The sequence below is a fragment of the Bos mutus genome, chromosome 14 (assembly GCF_027580195.1).
Source record: "Bos mutus isolate GX-2022 chromosome 14, NWIPB_WYAK_1.1, whole genome shotgun sequence".
NCBI lineage: Eukaryota > Metazoa > Chordata > Mammalia > Artiodactyla > Bovidae > Bos > Bos mutus.
This window is the reverse complement of record NC_091630.1, coordinates 26,899,554-26,920,285: the sequence shown is the minus strand read 5'-3', so window position 1 is coordinate 26,920,285 and position 20,732 is coordinate 26,899,554. Positions and strand designations below refer to the sequence as shown.

Genomic DNA, 20,732 nt, shown 5'->3' with positions numbered 1-20,732 from the left:
ACTGGAGTGGGTAGCCTTTCCCTTCTCCAGGGGATCTTCCCAACCCAGGAATCAAACTGGGGTCTCCTGCATTGCAGGCAGATTCTTTATCAACTGAGCTATCAGGGAAGCCTCTACAGATAGGTAGGAAGAGTGTTATAGGTATCAGTTCAGTTTAGTTCAGTTGCTCAGTCGTGTCCGAATCTCTGTCACCACATGAATCGCAGCACACCAGGCCTCCCAGTCTATCACCAACTCCCGGAGTTTACCCAAACTCATGTCCATCAAGTCCGTGATACCATCCAGCCATCTCCATCCTCTGTCATCCCCTTCTCTTCCTGCCCCCAATCCCTCCCAGCATCAGAGTCTTTTCCAATGAGTCAACTCTTCCCATGAGGTGGCCAAAGTATTGGAGTTTCAGCTTCAGCATCAGTCCTTCCAAGGAACACCCAGGACTGATCTCTCTTAGGATGGACTGGTTGGATCTCCTTGCAGTTCAAGGGAGACTCTCCAGTCTCAAGAGTCTTCTCCAACACCACAGTTCAAAAGCATCAATTCTTTGGCGCTCAGCTCTCTTCACAGTCCAACTCTCACATCCATACATGATCACTGGAAAAACCATAGCCTTAACTAGACGGACCTTTGTTGGCAAAGTAATGTCTCTGCTTTTTAATATGGTGTCCAGGTTGGTCATAACTTTCCTTCCAAGGAGTAAGCATCTTTTAATTTCATGGCTGCAGTCACCATCTGCAGTGATTCTGGAGCCCAAAAAAGTAGTCTGACATTGTTTCCACTGTTTTCCCATCTATTTGCCATGAAGTGATGGGACCAGATGCCATGATCTTCGTTTTCTGAACGTTGAGCTTTAAGCCAACTTTTTCACTCTCCTCTTTCACTTTGATCAAGAGGCTTTTGAGTTCCTCTTCACTTTCTGCCATAAGGGTGGTGTCATCTGCATATCTGAGCTTATTGATATTTCTCCTGGCAATCTTGATTCCAGCTTGTGCTTCTTCCAGCTCAGTGTTTCTCATGATGTACTCTGCATAGAAGTTAAATAAGCAGGGTAACAATATACAGCCTTGAGGTACTCCTTTTCTGTATACATCTCTTCATATAGGTATTGCTAATTACGTGTTCTTCCCTTTCATACTGAACTGAAAGAAAGTTCCTAGGGGATAGAATCACTTAACGTTTTCTCAGTCTTGAATGAATGAATGAAGGTAATGTTTTAGAATGAAAAGAATAAAAAGGTCTTTCAGAAGAAGTTTATATTTGTATGCAAAGAATTCATATTCTTCTAAAAAAATATTCAGGAGACCATTTCTCTAGAATCATTGCTGTTCATATTTCTGATATTTATAGTCAGAGAATAGTATATTTTACTTAACAGATTTGCACAGTATTTAACAATCATATGTATTACTCTTTGAAGCTACCCTTTTTATTACTTTAACAACTTAAATTATTTAAAATAAAAATGGGTTTCAGTATTTTTATGTACTTACAGAGCTCTTGAGGGTTTCCCTGATAGCTCAGTTGGTAAAGAATCCACCTGCAATGTGGGAGACCTGGGTTTGACTCCTGGGTTTTGAAGAACCCCTGGAGAAGAGAAAGGCTACCCACTCAATATTCTGGCCTGGAGAATTCCGTGGACCATATAGGCCATGGGTTTGCAAAGAATCAGAAATGACTGAGCAACTTTCATTTTCACATAGCTTTTAAAAAATTTGTTGAAAAAACTTGAAAATACTTTTATAATAAATACATGAATATTTCCTCCAGGTTTATAAATATGAACACCTGAATATAAGAGTTGCGCATGGTGGCCTTTTACTTCACCTCTTAATAGCTTAGTTTTCTCACAAGTGATTTTTTTCACAAGATCCCTTTCTGAGTAAACTACTGTTCTGTCTTAGTTATAATGTTAAACTCTCCTGGAGCTTAGCCAGAGCAGCTATTTGTATTACTAGACCACATGCCCTTTAGAACTCCTTTGGTGAGTGCTTGAGGAAGAATGATGGACTGCCTTCATCCTTGGAACCAGTCTGCCTAGTAGCTAGGCCCATGTGCTTCCAAGACAGATTTGCAGCCTAGTTGGAACACATCATGTTTTTAAATCACTAGCCACTAGTTGACATCTCACGTTATGTTTGAATTCCTCCTGAATTTGTTCTACTCTTTTAGTGTAAACCACTTCCATTTAGTGTAAACCCTTCAGTTTTTCTGTTTTCCTTCTAACGGCCCTAACTTAACTTCTTGTACCCATTTGCTCTTGGGAAATTTCTTCTGTATTTATTTTAATATCATCAGACTTTCACAATAAGAAAGGAAAATGGTTGTAACAAAAAATATGGATAGTTTGTTAATTAGCATGCTTTCTTTTAAGCTCTCTTCTGAGTATATATGCTGGTTTCATTTTCTGTAAACTTCAGTTAGACTGATATTACCTATTACCTGGGCTTCCCAGGTGACTCAGTGGTAAAGAACCTATCTGTCAGTGCAGGAGACACAGATTCAATCTCTGGTTCAGGAAGATCCCCTGGAGAAGGAAATGGCAACCCACTCCAGTATTCTTGCCTGGGAAATCCCATGGACAGAGGAGCCTGGTGGGTCACAAAGGAGTCAGACATGACTTAGTGACTAAACAACACCAATGTTATATTTCTTTCTGATGAGTGAGTGGACAGATTAATGTTTATGGATGCTATTAAGCAAGTATTTGTCCATTTTACATTTAAGCCCTGCTTTCTTACTTCATGGTTATAGTATTATGGGCCTAAAAGTGTTTCTTAGGTAGATAGCTTTTTAGGAGCCAAGCAGAGGGGATAGTGAAGGAGTTGAAAAGAGGATTTTTTTTTACTGGGAACTTAGACTAAATATACTGACAGCCCTTGAATTTGTTATGAAATTGCTTTCATGTTGTGGGGTAAAATAGCCAATACTTTTATAAGGAAAATATATCTTTTATTTTTGTGTGGATGTCTGTCCCACCAAATAGTCGTAGTCTCCTGTATCACAGTTACTAAATTGCCCCAACAGTGGCAAATCAAGGTTGTGATGAAAGTTTCAGGCAGGGTTTGTGACATATTTGGTATTCTTTTAACTTGGAATCCTGTATATGTGTGTGTGCGTGCATGCACGCATGCTTGGAATCCTGTGTCTGTGTGTGTAAGAGAAGAGGGAGAAGCAGGGATACTGGGAGGTAGGGAATAAAGAGTTGCTATGATTTGTATTTTATGTGTATCTTCTAGGGCATTAGGTAAGACTGGAACAGGGAAATGTCAAGTGTGATTGCTACAACACTTTGAGTGAAAATTCCCCAAGGAGATCTCTGCATATTTGTTCATAATTACTTTTTTGTGAGAAGATCACTAGAAAAGATGCTAGATAGGTGTTCTGTATGTTCTGGTTTCTGATTTTGTATGTTATGTTGTAGTCTCTGTTTTTTTTTTTTTTTTATTACATAATACATTTTTCTTTCCCAAAGAACCTCTGTATTACTGGCAACAGACTGAAGATGATTTGACAGTAACAATACAGCTTCCAGAAGACTGTACTAAGGAAGACATTCAAGTACAGTTTTTGCCTGATTCTGTCAACATTGTACTGAAGGGTCAGATGTTTTTGGAAGGCAATCTCTTTTCATCTATTGATCATGAAAGCAGTACATGGATAATTAAAGAAAATAATAGGTATTTTTTTTAGTTTTATTTATATTTGAAATTTTACCTTTTATTGTTTTACTTTTTTCTTCTTTTTATCCTTTCTGCAGTGGTTACATCAAGGGGGAATACTACGATAGGCTCATCAATACTGCTGATTATTTTTCTTAGGATAGATTAAAAATGGAATTACTGTGTCAAAGAGCACAGTAGTAGTTAAGGTTAAAGATACTAGCTTAGTTATTGTTTGCATTATGTCATGCTTTTCATTACCAGCTCTGGATACAATAAGAGAGTAATAATAATAATAAATGGTTGAAAACAGCTATTTATTTGAATTTTCACAATTTAAACTTTTTAATGGAAATAATTTGTTTCTACTAACTTTTAATTTGCTAACTAGATGATGTATTCCTGTGCTTTCTTGTTCATTGTTCAGTCGCTCAGTCTTATCCACCTCTTTGCAACCCCATGGACTCCAGCATACCAGGCTTCCCTGTCCTTGGCCATCTCCAGAGTTTGCTCATACTCATGTCCATTGAATCGGTGATGCCATCCAACCATCTCATCCTCTGTCATCCTCCTGCCTTCTGTCTTTCCCAGCATCAGGGTCTTTCTTAAGGAGTCAACTCTTTGCTTCAGGTGGCCAAAGTATTGGAGCTTCAGCATCAGTCCTTTCAAGGAATATTCAGGGTTGAGTTCCTTTAGAATTGCCTGGTTTGATATCCTTGCAGTCCAAGGGACTCTCACGAGTCTTCTCTAACACCACAGTTTGAGAGTATCAGTTCTTTGGTGCTCAGCCTTCTTTATGGTCCAACTCTCGCATTCGTACATGACTACTGGAAAAACCATAGCTTTGACTAGATGGACCTTTGTCGGCAAAGTCACATCTCCACTTTTTAATACACTGTCTGGGTTTGTCATAGCTTTTCTTCCAAGGAGCAAGCATCTTTTAATTTCATGGGTGCAGTCACCATCTGCAGTGATTTTGGAGCCCAAGAAAATAGTCTGTCACTGTTTCCGTTGTTTCCCCATCTATTTGCTATGATGGGATCAGATGCCATGATTTCAGTTTTTTGATTGTTGAGTTTTAACACAGCTTTTTCACTCCCCTTTCACTTTCATCAAGAGGCTTTTTAGTTTCTCTTCGCTTTCTGCCAATAAGGGTGGTGTCATCTGTCTATCTGAGGTTATTGATATTTCTCTTGGCAGTCTTGATTCCAGCTTGTGCTTCATCCAGCCTGACATTTCGCATCATGTACTCTGCATTTAAGTTAAATAAACAGGTGACAATGTACATCCTGTCTTACTCCTTTCCCAGTTTTGAACCAGTCAGTTATTCTATGTCTGGTTCTAACTGTTGCTTCTTGACCCACAAACAGGTTTCTCAGAAGACAGGTAAGGTGGTCTGGTATTCACATTTCTTTAAGAATTTTCCACAGTTTGTTGTGATCCACACAGTCATAGGCTTTAGTGTAGTCAGTGAAATCAAGTGAGTCTTGATATGAATCTAAATGCCTAGAGTCTAAGAACTGTATATCTAATTCACAAAGTTTTTTAGGCTTTAAATTGAACAGATATCTTGAAATCATTTTATTAATGGAGAAATTTGGTGACTTGGTTATATTTTTTATATATGTTTAAAAAACTCTATATCCAAAAGGTTCTTTTAAAAATATTTTATATTTCCATATATTCTATTTAAATATATCTTACTAGTGTGTGCAATTTGAGGATAGCATTTTTAAATTGGCAAACCAGCTGGAACATACTGTTAAATATAAGTCATCAAGCAGTAACTCAGCCAAGATTTAGGAGAAGAGCTGGACTATATGCAAAAATAGATTCAACATTTAACACATGAACATAGACCAGTATTGTTTTTCCATGAAATTTGAGGTGCTTAATTACTATTTAATGTTACAAAAGGTAATTACAATGATGTGTGTGGTATCATTGGTTTAAAACACATGATATTTTTATATTATTCATCTCATTTTTAATAGTTAATGTTCTGACTTTGAAAGGATTTGTTAACTAACCTGTATTATGTATGGAGCTATGTATTCCTATTTGCTTGGATGGTAGGATATGATTCTAGTTTTAAAATGTAGAAATGCATTTATGCTAAAAGAGTAACTGACTGACTATGCCAATTTACTGATGGTTCATAAATTCTTTATAAACCAAGACTGTATGAACTTGTTAACTTCTTTAGGTAGCAACTGACTAAGAACAGTATTTATACATTCTGGTCACTAGGTGCAAGTTCTTTAATAGTTATTTACATATATTTTTTCAGAGAGGCAGAATAGTGCAATAGTGAAGAACATGGACTTGGAGCCAGACTGCTTTACTAGCTTGTGACCTTGGCAAGTTACTTAACTTCTCAGTGCCTTTTTTTGTTATCTGTAAAGTGGAGATGCTAATAGTATTTACTTTCTTTGTGGTGAGCCATAAATGAGTTAAAATATGTAAAATGCTTAAAATAGCACCTAGCATGTGGTAAGCATTAGGTAAGTATAAGCTGCTGTCATTGATTTTATTATCATCATTAATCATCCTCATTTTTGAGATGAGCTTTCTCCTTAGAAAATATAACTATCTGGGCATTATTAATTGTGGTGGTAATTTTTAATGCTAATGATAGAAACTCATTATGTCAGGAAGATATATTGTATAGTCTCTTTAAAAGTAGTTTTAGAAAATTTTAAAGTGCTGTAGTTAATTCATAAGGTGATGATAATAGCCTTGAAAATAACTGATGTTAGTATGTTCTATTTGATAATTATGGTAATAGTTGTTATTGTGTTCAGACAATTGTTTCCTTGCAAATTGAGTTGCAGGGCATGGGTTAGTATGACCCATATGTACCAGAGATGGCACGTGGAAAAGGTTGCTTTGCTGTGGAACAGGTGCCACCACCCACTTTTCTCTGTATTACCACAGCAGCCAGCTTACCTGGGTTCCCTTTCCTAGTCAGGAGGCACATGGGCAATTCCCTGTCCCATGTCCACAGTCTGCCCTGACTCATACCTCTCTCCCTTTCCCGCTGTATTAGTCCTTAATCTTAGAGTTCTCTTATGGGTTCTTTTTTATTGATTTAAGCTGCCTGATCTTTAGTAATCATATCATGGCTACTAGTTTGGTGATAGTGAAGGTAATTGTTGGCTCCACACACAGAGAGATACCTTTAGTTTTGGGCCCTTTCCACTTAACTTTATGTGCCCATCACTCCATCTCCATTCCCCAGTGAAATAACTCATAGATACATCTGCTTATATTTCCACTACTTAAGATTGGTAACAGTCAGCACACCTGAACTGCAAAAGTTTTTCTGAGGGTGATTTGACTCTCCCATCAGTCCAGCGGTACTTCCATATTTGTTAAGTCTACCTTATTTACTCCTGGATGATAGGTGTTCCATCATATGCAAAACTAAAATGAACTTGATTTTTGGTAAAACATTCTCAGGACACTGGAAGGGTAATTTCTGTGGAAGATTCTTCTGTTTGATATTGGTTGTATAGTTTGTGTAGCTGCTTAATGTAACAAAACTTTCCTCATTTTACACATCTAGCTTGGAGATTTCCTTGATCAAGAAGAGTGAAGGCATGACATGGCCAGAGCTAGTGGTTGGTGATAAACAAGGGGAATTTATAAGAGACTCAGCTCAGTGTGCTGCAATAGCTGAACGTTTGATGCATTTGACCTCTGATGAACTGGTAAGCAATTGCAATAGTAGTGGGACTTCACAAGGATTCAGAAGTATGTGGGGATTATACCATGTTTTTCAAACGTTATTTTGCTTTTCCTAATGTAAAAGACATTAGGTATTACTGACTAGTGTTTGAATATCACTTGAAATTCTATTATTTATTCCTTATTCACTAACTGAATATATATGTGTGGGGGGGCATGTTTTACATACAGGGTGGTGTACATGCATATGTGTATGTATATATGTATCTCTCGGTCTCTCAATATATGTAGAGAGAAAAGGAAATATATAATTGATCCTTGAACAATGCAGGGATTAGGGAGCCCACCCTGTACACTCAGAAATCTGAGTTTAACTTTATAGTTGGTCTTCTATATCTGCTGATCCACATCCTCAGATTCAACCAGTTGCATATTATGTATTTCTGTAGTGTGTATTTTAAGTTCAGTTCAGTCACTCCATCATATCCACCTTTTTGCGACCCCATAGACTGCAGCATGCCAGGCTTCCCTGTCCATCACCAGCTCCTGGAGCTTGCTCAAACTCATGTCCATTGAGTCAACCATCTCATCCTCTGTCGTCCCCTTCTCCTCCTGCCTTCAGTCTTTTAAGTAGACCCTTCCAGTTCAAACCCATGTTGTTGAGGTGTCAACTATATCTGCCTATATATCTGTATTCTCCTTTAGAAGAATTGACTGACCAATGCTGATAGGGACAAAATTTTGATTTTATACCCTACTTTGCTAATAATCTATTTGTAATCATTGACATTTTTTGGGTGATCTTAAAATATCACAAGGGGTGTGTATACATACACACTACATATAACTATGGTTTTTTGTTGAATATGTTCGTCCTCTGATAACATTTAAGATAATGTTAAGAATTTGAACAAATACAGCAATACACCAGAACTTCAGTTATCTTCATTTACCAGATCTTACATCAGCACATTTAAAATGTCTAACTTATTGCCATCTGGAATTATAGCAATGCAGAGGGTTGTATAAAGAAGTATTTATACTGTAGAGTTGGTTGCATCCTAAGATAGAAAAGAAAGATTAGAATATTGAAAGTAAATGTCTCGGATGAAAGAAAACATGACCAAAATGGAGAAACCATGTTTCACTTTTTCCAGCATAATGGAAAATTTCAAGAATCACTGGAATTCTATGTATGACTACAGAACTTTGATTTCATAGCCTTGTTATAAGTCATGCAGACTGCGTTTCTCTATGCTCATTCATTTAGCAAGTATTTATTGTTATAGGGTTCTGAAGATATAATTAGAGAGACAGTAATGGAGGTTTGTTGTGAGATTGTAGATAATTGCTGCTAACTGCCTTTTAAACTTGATGATTTCAAATGAATGTTGTTAAATAAATGACTAAGGTATTTATGCCTGAATACTAGTGAATTTGTTAGTTTTAAAATAACAGAATTTTGTCATCTCTAACTGAAGGCAGTTTTTTTTCAAATCTTTTTACCTTTTCTTGCCTTACTGCATTGATTAGAACCTTTCATCTACAGTAAAATAAAATTACTCTCTTTTACATACTGCTGGTTTGGTTTACTGGTATTGTTGAAGAGCTTTACATCTCTGTGAGGAATACTGGGGTCTATAGTTTTTGTTTTGTTTTTTTACTTTTTGTATGTGGATAATGCTGAGTTCATAAAATGAGTAGGGAAGTGTTTCTGTCTTCTGTTTCTGGAAGAGATTGTAGACTTGGCATTATATCTTCTTTAATGTTCGATGGAAGTTGCTAATGAAACTGTCTGGAGTTTTCTTTTTTTGAAGGTTTTAAACCATAAATTTAAGTTGTTTAGTAGATATTTTGGGCATTTATTTCAGTTGACTTTATTTTTCTTCTTTTTTTTCAGTTTCCAGTTTCGTTCATTTCTGTTATGACATTTATTACTTTCTCTTTGCTTGCTTTGGATTTATTTTGCTTTTTTTTGAAGGTGAAAGCTTAGATTTTTTTTTAACCTTCCTTTTTTAATGAAAACATTTAATGCTCTACACTTCCTTCTAAATACTACATTAGCTGTATCCTCCAAATTTTCTGCCTGTTTTCCTAATCCCATTAGTGATTTGATTTGTTGCTGGCTTTAAGTTTTTTGCCTGGCTGGTTTATTCTTTGTCTGTTCTTAAACCTAGGGCAAAACTTTTCACATATCTTAGCTAAAAGTGTGGAATGTTTACCAGGTTTCTCCTCCTGTGTAGGCCCTGATTTCTAATTTTTGTCTCCAAGTACTTTGACAATTATCAAAATTAAGCTTTTTAGCCTTTTATCCACTGCTTTCCCTTGTCTTTTTCAGCTCAGCTTGAAATAGCAGATAGCTTGAGGAAAACAGCATGGAGTCTTGGGTTTTCTTTGCTTTCTCTTTTCTCTGTAATCTTGTCTTTTTCAGTACTGGCTGCCTCAATAGTCCTTAGCTTTTACTTTTTTGCCCTCTTATTTCTAGTGTTGGTTACTGCAGTTCTTGAGACCCCATGGACTGTAGCCCACTGAGCTACTCTGTCCATGGAATTCACCAGGCAAGAATACTGGAGTGAGTTGCCATTTCCTGCTCCAGGGGATCTTCCCTTCCCAAGGATCAAACCTACATATCCCATATTGCAGGCAGATTCTTAGCTAAGCCTCTAGGGAAGCCCTATATGAGTAATTGAAAGGGGAAGGGAGGGAGGGAGAGTACTTTCTGTTCTGCTGGATGTACGTATCTTCTTGAGTCACTGTAACAGAATGCATGCATGCATGCTAAGTCAACTTCAGTCATGTCCAACTCTTTGCAACCCCTTTGGACTGTAGCTTGCCAGGCTCCTCTGTCCATGGGATTCTCCAGGCAAGAACACTAGAGTGGATAGCCATTAACTTCTCCAGGGATTGAACCTGGGTCTCTTATGTGTCTTGCATTGGCAGGAGGATACTTGACCACCATAGCCACCTGGAAAGCCCATGGCCCAGCTCATTGCTGGAATTACCTTACAACCAGTCACTGTAATCATTGTTTCCTTTGATATTTAGGATGGAGCAAACAACCATAGCTCAGTCAGTTCAGTTCAGTTGCTCAGTCGTGTCCGACTCTTTGCGACCCCATGAACTGTAGCACTCCAGGCCTCCCTGTCCATCACCAACTCCAGGAGTTTACCCAAACTCATGTCCACTGAGTTGGTGATGGCATCCAACCATCTCATCCTCTGTCATCTCCTTCTCCTCCTGCCCTCAATCTTTCCCAGCATCAGGGTCTTTTCAAATGAGTCAGCTCTTTGCATCAGGTGGCCAAAGTATTGGCGTTTCAGCTTCAACGTCAGTCCTTCCAATGAACAACCATAGCTAGCTGGCTCTATATTCTCAGCTGGAAATGGACAGATCTGATAATGTCTGTAACTGTCAGACATTTTGTTTCAGACCCTTGTGGGTTCTTAAATTCTGAATAACATGACTGTATTTTGGCAAGCTAGGTTTGGACATTTTATCAGTTGCTATAGAATTGTATTTCTGTTACATGCATGTGAATATACAATTTATAACTTGAGTAATCCTTTTTCACTCTTTGAGAGAAAAACATCAAACGGTGATTTTTGCAGACTTCAAGTGAAACACTAAAATCAGTGATTCTATTTATCTCTGCGTTTAGCTTATTTTTAACTATACCTCTGTGTTTTTGTTTGGGTGGATATTTGTGTGTGTGTTTTAGTGTTGATTCTAGAGATTATGGTGTACGTCTTCAACTCATCACCATGTATCTTCAACTCATATCTTGAGTTCATTTAACTCATCTTGGGAACTTCATAGTATAATTCCATTCCTTCATCCTGTGTATTACTTTTGTCCTTTTATTTCTACCTTATAAACTTATTATGTTACAACTTTAGTCACTTGTCTTTTAAAGAGATTAAAAACGCAATGTGGACAAGTCTTGCATTGATCCCAATATTTGTCATTTCCTCTTTCACACTGTGTTTATTCAGATTTCCATCTGATGTCATTTTTTTTCCTGCTGAAGAATTTTCTTTATCATTTCCTGCATTGTAGTTCTGCTGGATAAATCCTTTCTGCTGGATAATTCTTTTGTTTTTCTGCAGACATACATATGCAAAAATGCATGCCTTTCTTCTTTTAAAGCTATTTTTCTTAAGTGTGTAAGACACTGTTGACGGGTGTTTTACTTTTCAGAACTTCAAACATACTCCATTGTTTTCTGGCTTGTATAGTTTCTAATAAGTCAACTGTCATTTGTAACTTTGTTCCTCTATTTGTAGTATGATTTCCTCTTCTGACCACTTTAAAATTTTCTCATTATTACTAAGAGAATGATTTTATTTTTCTTATTTTCAGCAATTTCATTGTAATGTGACTTCCTGTGATATTTTTCTTAAATGTTTGTTATGCTTGAGATTCTTTGACCTGTAAGATTATCATTTTCATCAAGTTTGAAAAAAAAATTGCCATTATTTCTTCAAATTTTTTTCTATTCTTCTTGCGTCCTTCCAAATATTTATATGTTAGACCATTTGATATGGTTCCATAGGTCACTGGGGTTCTTATTTTATGTGTCTGTTTTTAGTTTTTGTCTTCCTGTGCTTCATTTTTAGATGGACTCTTTTATCTTTTACCAGGGTTTCCCTGGTGGCTCAGGCACTAAAGAATCACCTGTAGTGTGGGAGACCTAGGTTTCATCCCTGGGTTGGGAAGATCCCCCGAAGAAGTGAATGGCCACCCACTTACTCTTGCCTGGAGAATCCCTATGGACATAGGATCCTCGCGGTCTACAGTCCATTGGGATCGTAGAATCAGACACAACTGATTAACTAAGCACAGCACAGTACATATTACTATTTTAGAGAGACTATTATTGCATTTTAAGTAGACTCAGACTAACTGATTGTCTTTTCTTCTGCCATGTCTAATCAGTACCATCTATTTTGTTTTCTATTTCAGATTTTGTATTTTTATATCTAGAATTTCAGTTTAGTTTTTTTTTATATCATCTGTATTTCTCAATGTTTTTCTTTATATCTCTGAGTATATAGAACATGTTTATAATAGCTGTTTTCATATCTTTTTCTGCTGATTCTATCAGTCTATTATTTTTGTAACTATTTTTGTTTAAGTTTTTATTGGTCCTGAGTCTGAAATTTAATATTTCATTATTTCTGTAATCTCAACATCTTTAAATATGAAAAACGTTAATGCTCTTATTGTTGTTTCTTTTCTGGTCCAAGAATCCAAATCCAGATAAAGATAAACCTCCTTGTAATGCTCAAGAGTTAGAAGAATGTGATATTTTCTTTGAAGAGAACTTCAGTTTATGCAGATTTGATGGCAATACATTAAAAACTACTCATGTGGTAAGTTCTTGATAATGATATTTATAAAAATTTGTGAATAGAGAGAAGTTATTCAGATGAAATGGTAAGTGATTGACTAAATACTGTTTTGCAAAGGTTGATTGGCATTTACTGTCTGTGACAAATGTCTTTGTTTCCGAAAGCAGCCATCTTTCCATACCATCACCGTAGTTAAGCAGTGTCATATGTTTGGTGCTGCTGCATAGTGATATCTTTCAGTGGTTTTTTTTCTGTGCATGTTTTTTATATGTAGTTGTGCCTGCAGTATATGACAACTTAATACCTAACTGTTCCTCTCATTCACTGTCCTTTTGTAGTATTTTTTAGATACTTAACTTTTTTTAAACTAATAGCTGGATATTATGATACTCAAAGGAATTATAAAAAGGAGCATTTCTGGATTGTACCTGTGTAGAGAAGTGATGTGGAATTGCATAAGATCAGTGGGTAGAAAAAGGTGTCATTGAAGCTTATACCAAAATTACTTATTCTTAAGATTAATTTCTACATCTGCTGTGCTCTCCACCCCATCAACATATAACATGAATAACTTCTGAAAAGCACAGAGATAACATTTTGCTTACCACAGTGTAACTAACACCTGCCAAGGGTCCTGATTCTGATAGGTGCTTAAAAACATTTTTAGACTGATCTGTTGGTGACAATCATAAAAATAAAAATGGTTCCATCTTGGATCTCAAGAAATTTGCATGTACTTTTATGTCTCCTGTTCTTTTTCAGTCACTCCTCTAATTGAACAGAGTCTTGATCATATTATTTTATGCAATCTGGTTGCTGATCCAAAGCCCAGATGATCAAAGTTATTAGGTTTTCTTGGCATTTTGCTTCTTAGATTTTTTTTTTTTTTTTTAGTTCTGATATAATCCCATAGATAACTCCCTTATTGTGAGTAAAGAAGAGCCATTACACACTCTTACTGCCTTGGGTTAGATTTTAGAAAATCATTCTAAGTACGACTGATGAAAAACTCTTGAACCTTGACTAACTGTAGACTATTTATTCTTGAAGAATCTGGCCTTTCCTCCTAAACTTATAGTCTTAGGAGCTATAACTTTTAGATACTGCTTCCTGCCTAACTTTTATAGAGAAGGCACCTGATCTTAGATGTCATAAAACGTTACTATTTTAGCTTAGCTTCTCTGAGAATTTTGCTTCATTGTAGTATAGTAGTACTAAGTAGTGTTGATCAGTAGTTTAATCTTGGTCACTGAGAGGCATCTAGTTAATGATACTGCTCGCTATTTCCTTTGTTTAACGTAAGTTAAAACCAAGGACAAATAGAAGGGGACTGAAATAAAACCTTTATTACTGACAAATTAGGGTACAAATGCCCTGTCTGCTGACTAAATCCTAGAATTTAGCAAATAGCACCTAACCTTAGTCACAGGCAGTGCCAAACCAGATCTGGCTGACTCTGGTTGGGCAGAGGAAGCATCTTATTCTCTGAGGCCTCTAGCTCCCTAGAGGAAAAAGCTGATAGAGCTGAGAAGAATATACTCGGAAATTTCTTCTTACATTTACCAACCAAATGTCACTTCACTCCTTAAGGATTTATAGAAGGTGAAGTGTTATAGCTGTGGACCTTCTCAGTGTCATAGAAATATACATCAGGAGTGGGAAAGAAGTATAATACATAATAAACAGGGATAATCCTTCTAACTTTGAAAAAAAAAATTTCGATCTGTAGAACTGTATTTCATCTTTTTATTTTGCAGATCTGTTAGGCTATAGTAGGTGAGGTTTACATGAGATCAAAGATAGAGCCAGTATTAGAAACTAGATCTGTGGACTTTCAGGATGTTTCACCATAATTTTCCCTAAATACCAGGATCATAAATTATAATTTCAAGATTCTAAACCATTGCAGTCTGAATAAAATGTGTTCCCATAGAGCATGAATGATAGACTTATAAGCAGATCCTATCTTTGGAAATTTAAGAAATATATAAACAATCCCTCATTACATCACAGTTTATAGGGATAATATTAAATATTGCAGCATTTTTTACATACTTTAAATATTTAATCAAAGTTCAGTGTTAATATCTCATTTAAGTATAATAATGTATTCTTCTCCTTTGTTATAAATTAATTGACCAGATATAGATGGGTTTATTTCTGGGCTGTCTGTTTTGTTCCATTGATCTATGCATCTGTTTTTATGCCAGTACTTTACTGTTTTAATTATTATAGTTTTGCATTATAGTTTGAAGTCAAGGAGCGTGATGCTTCCAGCTTTGTTCTCTTTCTCAGGATTGCTTTAGCTGTTTGCGGTTTTTGTGGTTCCATACAAATTTTAGGATTGTTTTATTTCTGTGAAAAATTCCATTGGAACTGTAGGGAGATTGCCTTGAATCTGTAGATTGCTTTGGGTAATATGAACATATTAACATTATTAATTTTACAGTCCATGAGCACAGTTATTTATGTTTTCAGTTTGTATCACCATGTCTTACAGTTTTCAGTGTACTGGACTTTCACCTCCCTGATTAAATGTATTCCTAGGTATTTTATTCTTTTGGATACAACTGTAAATAGGGTTATGTCCTTAATTTCTCTTTCTGATAGTTCATTATTCGTGTATAGAAATGTAACAGATACCTGTGTATTTTTGTATCATGCAATGTTACTGAATTTGTGTATTAGTTCTGACAGTTTTTTGGTGAAATCTGTAGTGTTTTGTAGATACAATATCATATCCTATCTGTAAAGTGACAGTTTTACTTCTTTTCAATTTGGATGTCTTTTCTTTTTCTTGCCTAATTGCTCTTCTAATACTTTGAATAGTATGTTTAATAGAAGTGACAAGAGTGGCTATCATTGTCCTTGATCTCAGAACAAAGTTTTCAACTTTTTACCATTGAGTATGATGTTAAATGGGGGCCTGTCATGTATGGCTTTTATTATGTTAGGGTAAGTTTCTTCTTGAGAGTTTTTAAATACACACACAGAAGGGGTTTATTTCAATAAACCCTTCAGTAAAGGGACGTTGAATTTTGTCAAGTGCTTTCTGCATCTATTGAGATGATAGTATGATTTTTATCCTTCATTTTGTTAACATAGTATATGATTGCATTTATTGATCTGCAGCTGCTCAATCATCTTTGTGGCCCTGGAATAATTAAACACTTCATGTTGTATCATCCTTTTAATGTATTATTGAATTTGACTTGCTAGGCTTTTCTTGATTTTTTCATCTGTGTTCATCAGGGATATTGGTGTGTAGATACCTGTTTTGTGGTGATATTGTCTAGTTTTGGTATCAAGGTAATACTGAGCTAGCAAAATTAGTTAGGACATGTCCCCTACTCTTCCCCCTCCCCAAAAAAGAGTTTGAGAAGAACTAGTAATTCACCAGTGCAGCTACCTGGTCCTAGACTTCGGTTTGTTCAGACGTTTTGATTACTCCTTACTAGTAATTGGCCTGTTCAGATTTTCTGTTTCTTCATTATTCAGTTTTGGTAAGTTTGTTCATTTCCTCTAGGTTGTCCAATTTGTTAGCATATAATTGTTCATAGAAGTTTCTTATACTTCATTGAATGTCTGTGATATGAGTTGTCATGTCCCCTTCATTTCTGATTTCATTTCTCTTTTTCTTGGCACATCTACCTGAAGCATTGTCAATTTTGTGTATTTTTTTTCAAGAAATCCATTCTTAGTTTTATTGATCTTTTCATTGTCTTTTAAGTCTCTTATTTCATTTATTTTTACTTGGATTTTTTGTTTTTTTCCTTCTTTCTACTAACTTTGAACTTGGGTAATTTTTAGTTCCTTGAGATGTACAAGTTAGGTTATTTGAGATCGTTCTTATTGTAGGCAGTTATTGGTATGAATTTCCCTCTCAGAACTACTTTTGCTGTGTTCCATAAGTTTTGGTGTATTGAATTCACATTGAATTTAATCTCACTTTGAATTTACACATTTGTAAATGTGTGAGTTTTCATCTTATAGTTAATATCAAGTTTTTTGTGGTTGCAAAAGATCCTGATACTATTCAGTTTTGTTAAATTTATTAATTCCTGTTTTTTAGCCTAACATGATCTATCCTGTAGAATGTGCCATGCATGCTTGAAAAGAATGTTTATTCTGTTGCCTTTGGGTGGAATGTTCTGTTTATATCTATTAAGGCCATATGGTTTAATGTATCTTTTAGGGCCAATCAGATCAGATGAGATCAGTTACTCAGGCGTGTCCGACTCTTTGTGACCCCATGAATCGCAGCACGCCAGGCCTCCCTGTCCATCACCAAATCCCGGAGTTCACCCAGACTCACGTCCATCTAGTCAGTGATGCCATCCAGCCATCTCATCCTCTGTCGTACCCTTCTCCTCCTGCCCCCAATCCCTCCCAGCATCAGAGTCTTTTCCAATGAGTCAACTCTTCGCATGAGGTGGCCAAAGTACTGGAGTTTCAGCTTTAGCATCATTCCCTCCAAAGAAATCCCAGGGCTGATCTCCTTCAGAATGGACTGGTTGGATCTCCTTGCAGTCCAAGGGACTCTCAAGAGTCTTCTCCAACACCACAGTTCAAAAGCATCAATTCTTTGGCACTCAGCCTTCTTCACAGTCCAACTCTCACATCCATACATGACCACAGGAAAAACCATAGCCTTGATAGACAAACCTTTGTTGGCAAAGTAATGTCTCTGCTTTTGAATATGCTATCTAAGTTGGTCATAACTTTCCTTCCAAGGAGTAAGTGTCTTTTAATTTCATGGCTGAAATCACCAATAGTTCCTTATTAATTTTCTGTCTGGATAATATGTGCATTGGTGAAGGTGGCTTATTGAAGTCCCCTATTATTATTGTATTGCTGACCCTTTCTCATTTTAGGTCTGTTAATGTTTGCTTTATATAGACAAGTGTGCTCCTATGTTGGGTTCATAAATATGTCCAAATTTTTTGTTGGATTGAGCCTTTTATTATATAATGACCTTTGTTGTGCCTTATTGTAGTCTTTGTATTAAAGTGTATTTTGTCTGATATAAGTGAGCTACCTCCACTTTGTTTTGGTTTGCCTGGAATATCTTTTTCCATCTCTTTACTTTTAATCTTCATGTTTCCTTGTATGCAGTGAGTCTCTTATAGGCAACATATAAATGGTTCAAGTTTTTTAGTTCATTCATCCACTCTTTTGATTGATGGTTTTATTTTAATCAATTTACATTTAAAGTAATTATTAATAATGTATTTTCGGTTTTGAAGTTGCTCTTTTCCTTTCTTCTTCTGTTGATTACTTCTTTTGTGATTTAATTATTTTCTCTAGTAGTATATTTAGATTCCTTTATCTTCTTTATATTTACTTGAGGTTTTTGCTTTGTGGTTACCATGAAGCTGACATAAAACAACTTATGTTTATAACACTCTATTTTAAGTTTATAACAACTTAAGTTTGAACAACTCAAGTTTGAAACTTAAGTTTAACAATTCTAAAGCTCTACAACCCCTGCACCATGTTTTGTTTCTGATCTCACAATTTACATCTTTTTATCTTGTTTGTGTATTTGTTGCTTAGTCATGTCTGACTTTTTGCGACCCCATGGACTGTAGCCTGCCAGGCTCCTCCATCCTTGGGATTTTCCAGGCAAGAATACTGGAGTGTATTGCCATTTCCTTCTACTGGGGATCTTCCCAACCCAGGGCCTGAACCTGGGCCTCCTGCATTGCAGGCATACTCTTTACTGTCTGATCCACTAAGGAAGCCCATTTATTTTGTTTATCCCTCAGCAAATTGTTGTTTCTTTATTTTGACTACTTTTGTCATACGTTCTTTATAAATTAACCCACACCCTTTACCACTTAGATTATTCAGAATTTTACTATATTCTGTACATTTGCCAGTGAGATTTATACTTTTATGGTTTTCTTTTTGCTAATTAGCTCCATTTTGTTTCAGCTTAAAGAAGTTTCATTGACATATCTTATTAGGCCGGTCTATTGCTGATGTACTGTTTCAGTTTTTGCTTGTCTGGAAAATTCTATCTCCTCCCATTCTGAATGACAGTTTTGCCAGGTAGAGTACTTTTGGCTGGAAGATTTTTCCTTTCAGCACTTTGAAAGTATTGTGCTACTTCCTTCTGGCCTCCATGGTTTCTGCTGAAAAAATCTGCTTATAGTCTTATGGGGTTCCCTTGTATGTAAAAAGTTTTTCTCTTGCTCCACCTCTTTAGCTTTTGACGCATTAATTACAAGGTGTCTTGTGGGTCTGACTTTGGGGTCTTCATATTTGAAACTCTATGGGCTTCCTGGGTCTGGTTATCTGTTTCCTTACCCAAATAATAGAACATCTCCACCAATCTATCTTCAAATAAGTTTTCTGTCACTTTTTCTCTCTCTTCTCCTTCCGGGGTTCCATAATGTAAAAGTTAGTCTGCTTGATGTTGTCCCTTAAGCTGTCTTCACTTTTTTCCTTTTTGCTGCTCTGATTGAGTGAATTGAACTATCCTAAGTTTGACCTCAATGATCCTTTTGTGTCTTCTCATCTTTAGTTTATTCAGTTATTGCATTCTTCAGCTCTGTGACTTTTATTTGACACTTTCTTTTATCTTCTAAGGCTTTACTGAAGTTCTCACTTTGTTTGTACTTCTCTCAGTCTTGGTGGGCATCTTTATGACCATTATTTTGAATTCTTTTATCAGTTAAATCACTTACTGCTGTTTCATTAAGGTCTCTTTCTGAGGTTTTATCTTGTTTTTCCCTTTGAAACATATTCCTCTGTTTTTTCATTTTCCTTGACTTTCTGTGTTGGTTTCTGTCCATTAAATAAAATAGCCACCTCTCCCAGTTAAAGAAGTGGTCTTGTAAAGGAGATGAAGCTTAATTGTCTCATTCTGCCCCTAGTTCTTTGTTGCCTCTCAAACTTTGTGATTGTCCAAGCATCTTATTTTGGCTTTCAGTAGTTGAGGGTGTTGGAGAAGGCAATGGCACCCCACTCCAGTACTTTTGCCTACAAAATCCCATGGACGGAGGAGCCTGGTAGGCTGCAGTGACTTCACTTTTACTTTTCCCTTTCATGCATTGGAGAAGGAAATGGCAACCCACTCCAGTGTTCTTGCCTGGAGAATCCCAGGGACGGGAAGCCTGGTGGGCTGCTGTCTATGGGGTTGCACGGAGTTGGACACGACTGAAGCGACGTAGCAGCTGAGGGTGTGGCAAGGCCTATTAGCGTCCCAAAATGAAGGATCTCAGTCAGCACCTGAATTCAGTCTGATTGGAAGCCAGACCCTCAGACATCAGCTTTTAAAGTATGCAAATACGTACAGTCCTGTGGACTGCAGACGTAAGTCCCACTGTCCACCAGAGCCAGATGATCTAGAGGTGTACCCTGGGCGACAGTCACAAAATTTGGGGCACCGGATGAGTGTACAAGCTCCTTTCCTAGAAATACCAGTGACCTAGAGTAAGGCAGAGGGAATGTGCAAAGATGGTGACCACTGGCCTCAGCCTCCAAAAAGCAACTCAGTAAGCGTTTACATATGTCACACGAGAAGCCTGTCGCTTCTCTGAAGCTCTAGGATAGGCAGAGTCCTTTTTCACAGAAAGACTGGAGTATATCTTGCCATCTGCATTAAGCCCTGATAGTGGTAGCTAACCAGAAACTGTGTCTAATTGCTTTAGTCCCACGGTACCAGGAACACAAAGCCGCACGGACTGCCAGACCCAGGCCAACAGTGAGCATCCCCTGGGCAGCAGCCACAAAACCAGGGTACAGATGGGAAAGCAGGGGCACCAAATGTGTGTGCAAGGTTCTCTCTGGGAGATACTGGTGCTCTGAAGAGATGCAGAGGGAGAGTGCAGGAGATGGAGCTTACTGGCCTCTGTCCTTGAAGTGTATTTCAGTAGGCTCCTAGATGGGTGTTGAATTAAAAGCTTGCCCCTCCTTCATGGGAGGAGGTGAGTTCAGTATCCTTTTTCATTGCTATCTTGAACCAGTATCTCAGTTGAGTTAAATTTGAGGCCAACATTTTTCTATATAATGACAAGCATTTGACTTTTCT

The 20,732-nt window shown here is 36.8% G+C and overlaps 1 protein-coding gene across 2 annotated transcripts in view; it reads left to right on the top strand.

Annotated features, from left to right (window-relative positions):
- The window catches only part of NUDCD1 (NudC domain containing 1), a 93,181-nt gene that overhangs the window by 39,648 nt on the left and 32,801 nt on the right, over positions 1–20,732 (top strand). For both annotated transcript variants that reach the window (XM_070382181.1, XM_005896975.3), the window contains 3 exons: positions 3,467–3,671; positions 7,222–7,366; positions 12,590–12,715. In XM_070382181.1, the coding sequence (XP_070238282.1) occupies positions 3,467–3,671; positions 7,222–7,366; positions 12,590–12,715 (476 nt within the window). The remainder of the gene's footprint in view (positions 1–3,466; positions 3,672–7,221; positions 7,367–12,589; positions 12,716–20,732) is intronic.